Source organism: Haliotis rubra, unplaced genomic scaffold, assembly GCF_003918875.1.
Source record: "Haliotis rubra isolate DU_JTF1 unplaced genomic scaffold, ASM391887v1 Scf1, whole genome shotgun sequence".
NCBI lineage: Eukaryota > Metazoa > Mollusca > Gastropoda > Lepetellida > Haliotidae > Haliotis > Haliotis rubra.
Genome location: NW_025764891.1, coordinates 10,913,285 through 10,928,486, shown reverse-complemented (window position 1 = coordinate 10,928,486; position 15,202 = coordinate 10,913,285). Strand labels below are relative to the sequence as shown.

The 15,202-nt window shown below is 39.5% G+C and overlaps 1 protein-coding gene and 1 long non-coding RNA gene across 2 annotated transcripts in view; both read left to right on the top strand.

The window, feature by feature from the left end:
- The first annotated feature begins 953 nt into the window (after positions 1-953).
- On the top strand, positions 954-2,855 carry LOC124286367. The gene is made up of 2 exons (XR_006901028.1): positions 954-1,125; positions 1,879-2,855. It is a non-coding gene; the product is annotated as an uncharacterized LOC124286367 (long non-coding RNA).
- A 4,407-nt stretch (positions 2,856-7,262) lies between these two features.
- The window catches only part of LOC124273953 (probable phosphorylase b kinase regulatory subunit alpha), a 65,811-nt gene continuing 57,871 nt past the window's right edge, over positions 7,263-15,202 (top strand). The window contains 10 exon segments of the mRNA XM_046709616.1: positions 7,263-7,463; positions 9,384-9,542; positions 10,156-10,372; positions 11,273-11,355; positions 11,692-11,772; positions 12,429-12,527; positions 12,874-12,915; positions 13,554-13,658; positions 13,922-13,975; positions 14,661-14,783. Coding sequence (XP_046565572.1) covers positions 7,386-7,463; positions 9,384-9,542; positions 10,156-10,372; positions 11,273-11,355; positions 11,692-11,772; positions 12,429-12,527; positions 12,874-12,915; positions 13,554-13,658; positions 13,922-13,975; positions 14,661-14,783 — 1,041 coding nt within the window. The 5' untranslated portion in view covers positions 7,263-7,385.

Sequence of the window (15,202 nt, the reverse complement as noted above, 5' to 3'; positions counted from 1 at the left end):
TAAAAAACATAAAAAACCCATCTACAATGACAGATTAAATTTTTAAATTGTTGTTTGAATCCCATCTTCTCCCGATGATGAACCTTTCAGTGTGAGTGAATGGGTTTAGTTTTAGGCCGCTTTCAGCAATATTCCAGCAATATCACGGGGGGGGACACCAGAAATGGGCTTCACACAATGTGCCCATTATCTCCCTAAGTACCGGGAGTTAATCCAGTTACGGGAGTGAGTACAGCTAACAGAACAGCCAGGCGAGGGGCTAGAGGTACAAATTAGTGTCTTGTTGTGAGTGAGTTGAGTTTTACGTCGCACTCAGCAATATTTCAGCTAAATGGCGGCGGTCTGTAAATAATCGAGTCTGGACCAGACAGTCCAGTGATCAACAGCATGAGCATTGATCTGCGCAATTGGGAACTGATGCCATGTGTCAACCAAGTCAGCGAACCTGACTACCCAACCCTTTAGTCGCCTCTTACGACAAGCATAGGTTACTGAAGGCACATTCTAACCCAGATCTTCATGGGTCTACAGATACAGAAGTTGCATCATTGACATTACAAATACACTAATACAGCCATGTCACATTGGCATCCCTGTTATGGTCAGCTGTTTGAATGTTTGTCTGCATGAGACATGTAACACTGAATTTAACTGAAACATTTTTGGGGCAGATTTCATGTTTGGGCTCATTCATGGAGTATGAAAATGTTCTGCAAATAATTTGCATGTAGTATTTAGTTGGGAACTAAAGACTCTCTTATGTCAGATGTGTTACAGGTGTGGGCAATCATTTAGATTCAAAACTAGATTTTCAACAACTTTCAGTAACTCATGAATAACAATTGCGCTGTTTGATAGATATTGTTAATCTTATTCATCATGTATGGCTGAAACAATGCTGATGTGATGTTAAAGTTACGCTCACTCTCTTATTCATGACATTGTTTCTAACTTTTGCATTGACAGTTGGTGATGTCAAGTGATAAGCTGTCCTCTCTCCACTCCCCACTCCTCAACCTTGACCTACAGGTGGCTGACTGCAATAATCAAAACAGAGTTGTCTCCCTTGAACTAGACAGAACTGACCTCAAGAAACTGATCGCATCATTAGAGGGAGCTGGGAAGGTAAATTGTATTGTATAATGCCAAATATGTGATGTTTCAATCATATTTGTATTAATATAATATTAAGTTGTTGTTTTTTTCACCTAGCAATAAATATAATCTTTTTATGAAAGGGCTGTTCCTTAATAACTGCATGTAAAAGTGATAATATTGTTTACAATGTGTAGACTCTTAAGTATATGGGTATCACTTAATATTTTGGTAAAAGCACAATTGTTAGTTTTTGATTTATGTTATCTTGGAGTTTTAAGTATGATTTTTCCGGTTGATGAAATACTCGAACTTTCAAGGGTCAGTGGTGGCTCAGTCGTCTCAGGCAGAACACTTCACTGTGCAGAGTTGCATCCAAAGGGCACAACAGCAACCTTCAATTGTGGGCTCGAAGCCTTGTTTTCATTATGTTTCTTGGTTTGTCAGAACCGTAAACCAGTGGGTGTCACTCATGTGGTTAACATCTGAGACAAGCATCAGGATTTCCCCACATGAAGTGTTGATACACTGTGAAGTAATAAACATTTTCCAAACAGGTTTGTTGTTTAACGCCACACTCAGCAATATCCCAGCTATATGACGGCAGTCTGTAAATAATCAAATCTGGACCAGACAATCCAGTGATCAACATCATGACATGTGTCAAAGATGTGTCAAGCTAAATACACTCGCTCACATTTGCCCTTTGGATTTGTCACTAGCCACAGACCTGCAAACCAGTGATAATTACTGCACTAAAGAAACTTCTCTCTGTTATTTCAGGCTGTGCAGCAATTATCCTCCTGAGGTCAGACGAGAGGTCCCGCCATCATTCCAAAAGTCTTCCTCAAATGCATGGTCGTCTACTCACACTGATGTTGAGACTCTCACTCAGTCTACATGCCGTTCCACATTGTATTACTGGAGTAGATCCTTCATGAAGAGTTCAACCTGTCATGTCTGGGATGTGGAAATGTGCAATATTCACCTGACTGTGTGTTTTGTTTGATTGGTATTTTAGAATTTGATGAATAACAAGAAAGTTAGGATACTTTATGGAGGACAACTTCTTGAATAAATTACCATGCAATGTTTCGGGCATAGGTTGTCAAGCAAGAGTGACCGTATAGACAAACCTTAATGGATAACAACTTTATTTCACGAGTGGGACGTTTCGATTCTTGTACCGTTGTCAATCTGGAGCGATGTACAACGGTACAAGAATCTGTATTGAAATGTCACACTCACAAATAGAGAAATTGTTATCTATAAAGGCTTGTTTACATTGTACTTCCACAATGACACGCAAAGAACTTAAGACTGACTGTGTTACCAGCTGGGTAATCTGAGAATGTTTCAAATCCATCAACATTGCGTTATTTGATGAGTGATCCAAATATTCCCATCCTTAAAAGCTGAATCACACATCTATCAGAATGAGGTTTTGTTATATGTACATAGAGAGGAAGCATGCTATTTGATGAATGGTAAATAACTATTTACTTACAAACAGTTGTCAACATGGTCAAGTCAGTATTAACTAACCCAACGCACCTCGTACATTGTCAGACACAGCCACCAGTCTGAGATAAGTGGAAATCCATAGGCCTGGTAGGTTTCATCCCAGATGTATATACTTTGCATAGACCGCTTGTCTGAAATTGTGATTTGAATAAACCATTGGTGTCTACTATGGTTTAAATGTTACTGTTCGGTCACTAGTTATTGCCTTGATGATGTAATAAACTGCTATAATGTGACAAGTGTTCGGTTTTGTGCATCAAGATGATGATGATATTCTGCAAGCTGAAGGGACTGGTCATTTATACCTGTGGAGGGTTGGTCAGCGTTTTGTTTTGTGTGTGTGCCCTAATGTACTAAATTAATGACCTTCCCCTCATGCTTGTCATATTTGTGGAGGGACAGTGGTGTAGCCTAGTGGTTAAAGTGTTGGCTCGTCACGCCGCAGACCCGAGTTCGATTCCCCACATTGGTATAATGTATGAAGCCCATTTATGGTGTCCCTCACCGTGATATTTCTGGAATATTGCTAAAAGTGGCGTGAAACCATACTCACTCATATTTGTGGATGATCCTCCCTCCATGTCTTTCTACAATGTTTTCTTGTCGCGACCCTCAATGGAAAGACAAAATGAAAGCACTTTTTTTATTGCCAAATGACAATTTTCTTCATGGCCCTCCACAAACGTGCATTATTCTTTTTATAACAAACTCCTGGACTGTCACATTTTAGGTACCCTCACCTTTTACATTAAATGACTGGTTCCTGAATGCATGACAGGTAATATTGTAATAAATTCACAGGAACTGACAGGTAATGCAGAAAATATAGTCCAGAATGACACAAATGTGGATTTGGTGAGTAAATACTCAAAAGTTTACCTACTAACAATTTTAATCTCATGAAGAGACTTGAATCTTGAAACAAGGTCATCACTGGTGTGTCCTGTCCCTTCCACATTTGGGAACATGGGAGAGCTTGTGGTCAAAACTGGAACAAGCATTCCATTTGGTTTCTCCCTACTTTGAGAAGCTGCACTGTCATAACTTTTACTGTTCAGTTTTTGCACTTTTGCTATCACTCACCAAGTCCAGAGCTGTGATTTTGTCCCTGTGAATTTGTTGAATTTCATGTGGGACTCTTTTTTTCTAGTGAGTGAGTTAGGTTTTACGCTGCTCTTAGCAATATTCCAGCAATATCACAGCAGGGGACACCAGAAATGGGCTTCACACATTGTACCCATGTGGGGAATCAAATCCGGGTTTTCGGTGTGACGAGCAAACGTTTAACCACTAGGCTACCCCACTGCCCTTTTTTTTGTTTTCTAAAGTTGATGTTCGAGTGTAGAGTGAATGTGCAATCCATGGATTATGTACTTTTATACACATATTACAAGGACTGCTACCCATGAAGATCCGGGTTAGAATTGATCTTCAGTAACCCATGGTTGTCGTAAGAGGCGACTAACGGGATCAGGTGGTCAGGCTCGTTGGCACATGTCATCGTATCCCAATTGCGTAGATCGATGCGCATGTTGTTGATCACTGGATTGTCTGTCCAGACTTGATTATTTACAGACCCCCGCCATATAGCTGGAATATTCCTGAGTGTGGCGTAAAACAAAACTCACTCATTTCTGTTACTAACATAATGCCAATATCCAAAAGAGCCTAATAACAAGCCCACCTAACATTGAAGGTGAGGTGAAATTGGGTTTAACGTCGTGCTTGAGAATATTTCGCTCATATGACGACGTGCATGCGTGTGTATGTGTATGTGCGGCTGCTTGTACTAGCCCAGACTTAAGCTGGTTTTATAGTGCTAGCCCACTGAGATACCACGCCGCAGTGAAGCATGAATACCCCACTCAGACACATTATACTGACTCCGAGCCAACCAATCCTTGTTGTACCCATTAATGCCGAGCGCCAGGCAGGGACCAACAAGTACCATATTTTAACGTCTTTTGGTATGACGCGGTCGGGGATCGAACCTGCGACCTTCTGCTCTCCGGGCGGACGCTCTAACCACTACACCACGGAGGCGGTCCCTAACATTGAAGGTGCAAGCTGATTACTGTAACAAGACACTGATGTGTTCTCATGTCATGTGAAAATGAGCGAATTAAAAATGACAAATGTGTAATACATTAAGATTGTTAGTGAATCTATCATGAATTGGAGCTGTACCATGGAGCTGTACCATGAAGCAGATCAAGACAGTGACAGTGAGGTCAATGATGCACCAGAGTTGCTGCCCCTTCACAACCAGTAGCCTGGTCACTGATGTTTATGTACCGGTAAGCCTTGAAATCTTGTGTTGTATGAAGACTGGGGAACAATTTCTCATTACACGATGTTCAGAGTTTTTTTCAAATTATTGGTGGTCGTATCAAACCCTAGATAACTTGAATTTTTACCCAGGTACCCACAAGTTTGACACAATGAGGCTCAACTGAATAGTTTCATATATCAACAATGTCACCAAAACACAAATAATGAACAAACACTAAGAGTAATTTTATTAAGAACAGATTTCAATTAACTGAAAAACAAAAATCACATCTTCCGTTTCAGTTTCTCTTCGCCCATTCTACTTCCATACAAGATTTTAGAGTTCTGTGACATATTTCAGTGATGTAATACAAATACAACTATTCCTCTTCAAATGGCCAGCAAGATGTTCTATGTTTCCACAATATGCACACTTATTTGTCATTGACAAATTCTGTGGGGTCCTTCCTTGTGAGCCGCATGTGTTCTGCTTTTCCCCAGTCATAGATCAGATATGTTATAACAAGGGCTGAAATATAAAGACATTCTGGTATTATGGGAAGCAACACCACTTTCAGTAGAAACAAATCTGCAGAAAATAACATTTTTAGATATGATTATAAAAATATTCTATCTCCAAAATTTACCTTTTAACAGCAAGCCCCATGTTCTAGTCAATACCAACCCATGAAAATCAGGGGTAGAATTGATCTTCAGTAACCCAGGCGACTAATGGGATACGGGTGGTTAGGCTCACTGACTTGGTTGACACATGTCATCGTATCCCATTTGCGTAGATCGATGCTCATGCTGTTAATCACTGGATTGTCTGGTCCAGACTTGATTATTTACAGACAACCATATAGCTGGATTATTGCTGAGTGTGGCGTAAAACTAAACTCACTCACTCTTGCTGTCATATTTCATCTTGATACAATGTGTGGACAATTATTTAGTGACTCAAGAAGACTAAACAGTTTGCAAAATCTGGGGATTCCAGTTAGCAGATGCTACAGAAGGAAAAGCATATATTCTGTAAACTTGCCATACCCATTATGTTCAGTTTGCCTTTTACATTGCTACTTGAAGCACTAGCTACTAAGCAGCCATTATACCTGGAATCCCCAAATGCTAAATATGGGAACGGTCTGTGCAGTTTACTTACGGGGTACAACTTTGAGAACTTGGCTTGAAAACCGCCTCCACATATTAGGCACCCCTTTAGAAATAGCCCCAGCAAATGCTTTCTGCTCAAAGGGGGAGAGGGTGTAGGTGATAATGCCCCTCACATTGGTCAAATTACCAAAACTGCGACCCATTTTCTGTAACAAAAGAAAACAAATTGAAATCCTCTCCAGAACTTAAAACATGGTAAATTTGGGCATGTCTGGGCAGAATATATTGCATGACCCCCAGTCTTTGAGTACCGCAGCGAAGTATCCTTGTATTATAGGATTTGGGACACTAAAGAAACACTTGTTTACTTGTTAATCACATGAACAACTGTAAAACACATCATCAACTTATAAAAGACAACTTTATCTCAACTACTAGCCATCATCCAAGTATTTACTGTCTGTGTTAACCAAAACACCTCGTTATTGGATATCAAAAAACGTATGATGTCCAAAAACATATAATCCAAAAATAAATACTCTGCACATTGCTAATCAACCTAATGTGTCAACACCTGCACTTTACTGGCGTATTTATTTATCTTGCATGTTTGAACCATTCGATTTTTGTTTTTCGTATCATCATGATCATGGTGTTGATACCATCTTGACCTTGTCAATGACATGAGATAGTTCACATAGCCATCTGAAGCATACACAAAAATCAAAACAACTTCATCCCAAACTACACAATAACTATCATGTACATGTTCAAAACTTTCGATCAAATCTGTTACCAATGGATACATAATTTTGATGTCAGTGTGGGGGACGAAAACTGGTGACACTACGTCTAAAGGGAAAATATTTCATAATATCATCGATCAAATGCTTAAAACCGCTATAAATTCAACATGATATATATCTTGAGTGTCTACAGGCAGGATATGGTATGACGTGATCCAATGAAAGAGCATAAAAATGAATATATACCGGTCTTTTTTTATCCTTCTTGATCTGTTGGATGTCACGAAAAGAACGATCTCGTCTACAGATATCACCTCTTTACTTTTCGTATCCTGATCTTACGTTCATACGGCATGTGTCCAACTAGATCACCAATAAGACTATTTTATCATTCTCATCAATCCCCAATCATCAGTATCAAATACCAAATTATCAGTAAAAATAGATATATTAACTTGGGACTGATGAATTACGCAAGTACGGGAAACTAGCTTTGCGTATATCGACCTTGACCTCGTACACATCTGAAGGTCATCGTTTCGTTCTCTTCAGAATATGTGAATTTCAATGACGATGTGCATAAGTCCATGGATGATACACGAATGAATTGTAACTAAACCCCAACACATCGATATGAGGAACAGAAGTAACTCCGGAATACGCTTAGATTATTACCAGAGACTTGTCAACAAAAGTATATTGAAGTATCAGGTACGCAGAATTTAATTTTGTAAACATGAACTTGAACTTGGAACAGAACACGTCATTATGGGCGAAAACACTTGTTGATGAGTGAACATAGTGAAGTGGGTAGTATATTAGAATCTATAACTGAGGATAATATTCCCACAGTGTCACATAGAAGCGAGGTTTGCTATATGTATGTACACTATTGATGATCGATCATCATCCGTCTGTGCATATTGTTTTTATTGATTGTAAACGTTTTTGGCATAAGAGGTGTATGCACCATGGCCCCATTCCACAAAGGGGTGACAGTGATATGATTTCATAAGCCTGTTAGAGTATGAGAACTGCTTTGTGGAACAGAGCCCAACTAGAGCGTAGTTTACCAGGTGCAGAGGAACAATTACCACTCTATAGCACTTCTGCTGTCACACTGTATCATAGCCTGGTACATGCTCTAGTTCACCCATGTGTCGTGTATGAAGCTCCCTCTCTGGATCTCACATTTTTAGAGGCAAACACCCCTTTATGATCCTTGGGTTTAGGAATAGGCACAGACCTTATTACCTCAGAGTAATGTATGTTATATTTCTTGTAATTCTTGTAATGTTTGGGTGGAGTCCCATGCAGGATTCGAACTCTTTCAGAGTGAGGCACCTAATATTGCCAACAGACAAAGTCAGCGATTTAACCCCCTCAGCCACCATGGCTTCCACAACTGATAGCCTAGATCACATACCGTTGTGCTCCCTCCGTTGAAGATGTCAACTTGTACACATAACATGATGATAGTTTCTTAAACAACTTTTCTAGTGATGGGTATAAAAATAACAAGCATATACTTTTGGGTACTGAATAATCCACGTACCATATTGTCATTTACAAAACTACTCCTTATTTTGAGATTTTTTACAATTCATCGTTCTCATTTGGAAACTGACTATACAAGGCACACAGATTCAAGTCTTTTCTCTGCCCCTCACTTTGACAGTGGTCCTGTTTTTGCAGGAAATATAAGGGTGGCACCTAAAACATTTGTTGGGGATGAGATGTGTTTACTTAATACTGTAACAGTATGTCGTCAGAAGGGAGTACAGTGAGGGGATAATCAGAAACTAGTGTTTGCTACCATGACTACTAATGACTCTAGACTCTGTGTATTTTGAATATTTCAATAATCATATGTGATGAGTTACTGATATTTCAGAGTTTATGTTAATGTTTAAAAAGACACCTGCATTCTCTGTTTGGCCTTCTTTGGATAATGTCACTATGGATAATGTCACTATGGATGATGTCACTATGGATAATGTCACTGTGGATAATGTCACTGTGGATAATGTCACTATGGATAATGTCACTATGGATAATGTCACTATGGATAATGTCACTGTGGATAATGTCACTGTGGATAATGTCACTATGGATAATGTCACTGTGGATGATGTCACTGTGGATGATGTCACTATGGATAATGTCACTATGGATAATGTCACTGTGGATAATGTCACTATGGATAATGTCACTATGGATAATGTCACTGTGGATAATGTCACTATGGATGATGTCACTGTGGATAATGTCACTATGGATAATGTCACTGTGGATAATGTCACTATGGATAATGTGAAGACAATGGCAGTAATAATGCTGGTAGTTTCATTTTGCCAACACTGCATACTGTGATGGATTTACGTCAAGTATTATTTTCAACGTGTCCAATAGTTTACATTGATTTTAAAGAAAAGCACACAAGGATATGGACTACTTACCATGATTACCTAATATTGTAATGGCGTTAAACACCTGTCACAAAATCCTGAAATCCTGAAATAAAACTAACAAAATATCATGAGTCTATTTCATTTGCTTTGGCACATAAACATGATACTTAAACACTACTTAAAAGTACCTTCTACCCTATAATCATTCATGTCCTTTCAGAACCCCTCAACAGGACTGTTATCGGCCAGTGAAAACAACAGCCATGCCTGGGTGCGAGACAATGTGTACTCCATCATGGCCGTGTGGGGCCTGGCCCTTGCCTACAGGAAAGCAGCTGACTTGGATGAAGACAGATCCAAGGCATACGAGTTGGAACAGGTGAAGTCACTACCCCAACATGTCCTACGTTGTCTGCACCCCTGTTGCTCCATTATAATTTCAGCATACCATGATTTACTCTTTTCGACATTGGAAATTGAAAGATTTCTTACATGATTTACGTGTTCGATTCCCCAAATGGGTACAATGTGTGGAGCCCATTTCTGGTGTCCCCTGCCATGATATTGCTGGAATATTGCTAAAGCAGTGTTAAAGCAAACTCACTCACTCACTCACTCACTCTTACATGATTTAACCATGTAGCCAAGCTGACAAAGTTTTCAAATTGCACATGTTTCTGAGTGCTTGATTACCAAATTACATTTGGTACCAACAGTTTGTATAGACTTTGTAAATTCAGAGAGTTGTTGGTATGTTTTCAAAACACAGTCTCCAAAAGCTGTGAAAGATGGCGCTAAACTCCACTGGGGTGTGCTCATAACTCATACAAATAGACAAGGAAAAGTAAAAACTTGGTGGCAGTACAAAGTCACTTTAAAAGTACAAATATAAGGAGTTGATTATATCTGACTAGATGGTAGTATGGTAGACTCCAAAGTTTTGGCACAGACAGCAGACGTGACATCACTGTGGGATCATGGGATTGTTTCAGTCGGTGGTGAAGAACATGCGAGGGCTGCTCCGATGCATGATGATGCAGGTTGACAAGCTGGAGAGGTTTAAGAAGACACAGAACCCCAAGGATTCCCTCCATGCTAAGTACTGCAGCAAGACCGGTAAGGCTGTTGTTGGTGACGACGAATGGGGTCATCTGCAGCTGGACGCAACATCGCTGTTCCTGCTGACTCTGGCTCAGATGACAGCAACAGGTAAGATCACTCATGCTGCTGGTTTGAAAACTTGAAAAATATACAAGAGGAAGAGAGATTTTATGGATGTCAACTTCTTTATTATTAGGAACACAACATTCCGGAGTATATCTTTACTCCTTCATCCTTTCAAAGACCTGAAAAATATACACTTATATCTGATGGTTAATGTTTGACTTTTTAATAGATTTTAAGCAGTATGATGTAAGTCAGTAAATAGATGGATCTGGGTCAGTTAAAACAAGTGATTGCTATTATGAGCATCATTCCAAGACTCACGGGAGGGGTCATGGTGACATTCAATTAGTTGCTTCTTACAACAACCATAGGTGCATGGTCTTTATCAAACCTTAATGGAGATTGTAGTATAAAGGATTGTAAGAATTGCCTGTCCATACTGCAACCTAGCTCACTGAAATATGAATGTCTGTATCCTACTGTTGTAAGTATTATTGTGGCTATTAGAAGTTTGAGCAGCAGTAAAAAGCCAGTCTTACTGAAAAGGAACAACTCCTTAGATGATATGGGTTAGAACTGGTCCAGCAAACACTGCTTGTTGTAAGAAGCGACTGACAGGATTGGGTGGTCAATTTCTCTGACTTGGTTGATGCTTGTCACCATATCCCAAGTGTGAAGATCAAACTTATGCGCATTCACTGGATTGTCTAGTCCATGTTCAAGGATTTGTTTCCAGATTGCCATGATAGAACTGGAATATTCATGAATGCAGCTTGAGACAAAAACAAGAAACAATGATGAGTCAGATTTCTAATTTTGAGTATTTGTATCTGTATCAAGCATATCAGGTAGGACATACTGAACAGTTTAGTTTAGATGGGGCCAGTTACACCAGCAGTCATCAAGAGCAACTCCCTGATCAACTCATGTTGTCTGTTCCAGGCTTGCAGATAGTCTACACTCTAGATGAGGTGGCGTTTGTCCAGAACCTTGTCTTCTACATAGAAACAGCATATCGTACACCAGTGAGGACTTAATACTATGTGCTCTAATACTTTCAGTTATTGGCTTGTCTTCAAGACATTTATTGTCATTTTGTTATCATGATACTCAACCTTTAGGTTTTATTCAATTTGAAAATGCAAAGTGCTGATGAAATGACACAGTTTTAACCCATTTGTAATCTCTTCAACCTGTTTAAAGAGATTTGATCTAATCTTGAATTAACAAAAGTCTAATGATTTTCACATTTAATAAAGATTTTAACAAAATTCAAATAAAAGAAGCAAATCTTTGTCAGTCAAATACTTACAGTGTAAACATGATCCTTGAGGTCAGCTTCTGGTTGTTTGTGTATTCAGGACTACGGTATCTGGGAGCGAGGAGACAAGACCAATCACGGCCTTCCAGAACTTAACTCCAGTTCTATTGGCATGGCCAAGGTAGGATTATGTAGACTGCTCATTTCCTTGATTAAAAACTATATGACCGTGTGGATTCTCTGTTCATTTGTAAAAGAGACATCAGTGGCTCAGTTGTCTAATGTGCGATAATGTGCTGTGCAGAGTTGCATCCCTTTGACATGCCAGAAACCTGTGAGTCTGGGTTTGAATCCTTGTTCCCTCAGATGATGTTTCTTGGTTTGTTAGCTCCATGCCTGTGCTAATGGGTTCTCCTAACTGAGGCATGCATCAGTTATGGCTTTCTGCCCTCATAAAGCTGACATGACGTGATTTGACTGGAGCACTGTTCTAGTCAAGTGAAACATTGTTCAACCGAACTCACCCAGTCACTCCATTTGCAAAATCATTGCTCACATATTTGCCTGTAATGAGCATTAGAGTTGATTCAGTACAAATTATTATTCTCCAGTGTGATGGATTTGTTCAATCATCTAATCAGTCTCATTGTTGCAATTTGAAAATTGTGAAAAATGTCATATTGTTGCATGTTTAGTCATGATTATTTCAAAATGTAAGTTACGGCACTTCTGGAAAGTGGGTACAGAAATGAAACCTGAATCTGGGTAGGTGTATCAGGTATTTTATTGAATCCTGACACCTCTAGTGTAGAGTTTATTTTGTACTTTACTTGTCAGGCTGCACTGGATGCCATCAATGAGTTGGATCTGTTTGGCTCCCGGGGGGGTCCGTCTTCTATCATTCACGTTCTGCCGGACGAAGCTCAGCAGTGTCAGGTTTGTGCAGAAGAATTTCTTCATCACTGATTCAATCTCAATTCAGCAACAACAGTTGTTGGTTAATCATCTAATTATTACATACATTACAGATGTCTTTCTAATCTATATTTTAGATAAATAGTAAAAATAAAATTATAAAATTTAAACTGTATTTTGAATTTTTATAAGGTGGATGTTGAAGTAAGGGGAGATAACTCAGTAGTTAGCCCATGTGTTTTATCAGTTGGCTGTTTTCAGAGGTATCAAGTTCTTTGATTAGAATGCTTTTCATTATGCCCTTCTTTTTCCATTTATATAGGATTAAATGATTATTTTAACTTTATGAACTGATTTCTTCTTTTAGGCAATTCTTCACTCCATGTTGCCAAGGGAATCTTCATCCAAGGTCAGTTGAGCGATACCCCAGATTGTCTCAGTACAATAAGATTGCTACAGGTTTGGGCAGGAATCCATTAGAACTTGTGACTTGTATGTGACTAACATGTGACACATTGAAACACATGTAGCACAGTTGACAAGATAATGTCAGACATCTGCCTCAGTTCACCCAGTGAATGGGTACCCGATAGGATAAGAAGGTAATGTCTTAACCTTCTAGAAAAACAGAATGCTTGGGTTGTATGATTCCCAGGGAGCTGAAAATGAAAACCCAGTGAGTGAACACAGATCTGTTGAAGTGGGTAATGTAACGCTTTGGGTGTGCTTTAGGGTGTGGATTCGGTGCATTATATATATGCACATTATTATTATTACAATAGATTGAAGCATCTAAGACCCCGATCACTTGAGGCAACCTCCCACGTCAACTCAAGAGTTGAAGAAAGGGTTAGTGTAAGAAGGGGTTGATAATGTGGTTAAAATGATCCAGCAAAGCCAGATGTTGTCAGACCAGCTGCTGAGATCAGATGTCAAGATCAGTCACAATATACACCATTCAGTGGCATCAGACAGACCAACAGTGCGAGTGTTTGTGATATGTTAAAATAATGTGATAATTATTTCTCCTGCATTGCTTCTCTGTAGGAGATTGATGCTGGGCTGCTGACTGTGATTGGATATCCTGCCTTCTCTGTGGACGATGTGGAGCTGATTGATCTCACACGACGCACCATTCAAGAGAAACTGGAGGTAGGCAGATTTTGTTTCTGGTTGTGATATTTTATGAAGTCAGCAATTTTTCAGCTATATGACAGTGGATTGATGGTTGTGTTGTTAATTATTTGGCTTGGTTAGTAATTTACTGTTTGTTTTGTAGTTGATGTCGGTGGTGTGAATTGGTTGGTATATGTTTGGTCTCGTTGTTGTGATGATCAACAGACTTGTCAGTTTTCTGTGTTAGTGTACATACAGTTTACATTTGTACTCACAATCACTGAATGTTTGTATTCCAGGGTAGATATGGATGCAGCCGGTTCCTCAGGGATGGCTACAAGACAGCTAAAGAGGTGAGGAAGTATTCCCATGTTTTCAAATTTCAGAGGTGAGGTGAAATGGGGTTTAACGTTGTACTTAAGAATATTTAGCTCATATGAAGACGTGCATGCGTATGTATGTGTGGTTGCTTGTACTAGCCCAGACTTAAGCTGGTTTTATAGTGCTAGCTCACTGAGATACCATGCCGCAGTTAAGCATGAATACCCCACTCAGACACATTATACTGACTCAAAGCCGACTAGTCCTTGTTGTACCCATTAATGCGGGTGCCAGGCAGGGACCAACAAGTACCATATTTTAACGTCTTTTGGTATGATCTGATCAGGAATCCAACCCGAGACCTTCTGCTCTCCAAGCGGACGCTCTAACCACTATACCATTGAGGTGGTCGTCAAACTTCAAACAATTCACCTGAAGAAGCTAACAAGTGAACATTACCCTCTTACATGTCTGAAGACACTGATGGAGTAGATAAACTGTCTGACCAGTTGTCATTAGTTATGAAGAATTTGAAGCTGCTGAACCGATGTATGAATTTATTTTGATGAAAGGTTTATTCTTATGCATACAACGCCATTTAAATATATGCTATGGTTGTTGTAAGCCAGTGCTGAATGTTGACATTTGCAGAAGACTTTAGGCAGAACATCAGCCTCTATACAGATCTAGATATATCTCTGATGTGTTGAATTTCAGAACCCCAACAGACTCCACTATGAACCCTGGGAGCTGCGAGTGTTTGAGAACATCGAGTGTCAGTGGCCCATATTCTTTGCTTTCTTTATCCTCGACGGACTCTTCAACAAGGATAAACAAAGGGTAAGAAGCTTTCAGCTTATACAATGTACCTGTAGTGCTGGTGTGGTACTTGCAAGCAGATTCACAGTAGAATTTAGGCCCCAGGAACCTTAGTTGTTGTCAAAAGTAACAAAATGGATCAAGAGGTGAGACTCCTTTACTTGGTTAATACTTTTCTCACAAGATCACATTGTTTGGTCCAGACCAAATTAGTTTACTGACCTCTGTAATAAGTTTGGAGTGAGTGAGTGAGTGATTTTGTTTTAATGCCGCTTTTAGCAATATTCCAGCAATATCATGGCGGGGACACCAGAAATGGGCTTCACACTTGTACCCATGTGGGGAATCGAACCCGGGCCTTCGATGTGACGAGCAAATGCTTTAACCACTTGGCTACTCCACTGCCCTCATATGTTTGGAATATGATGTTGAATGTCAAA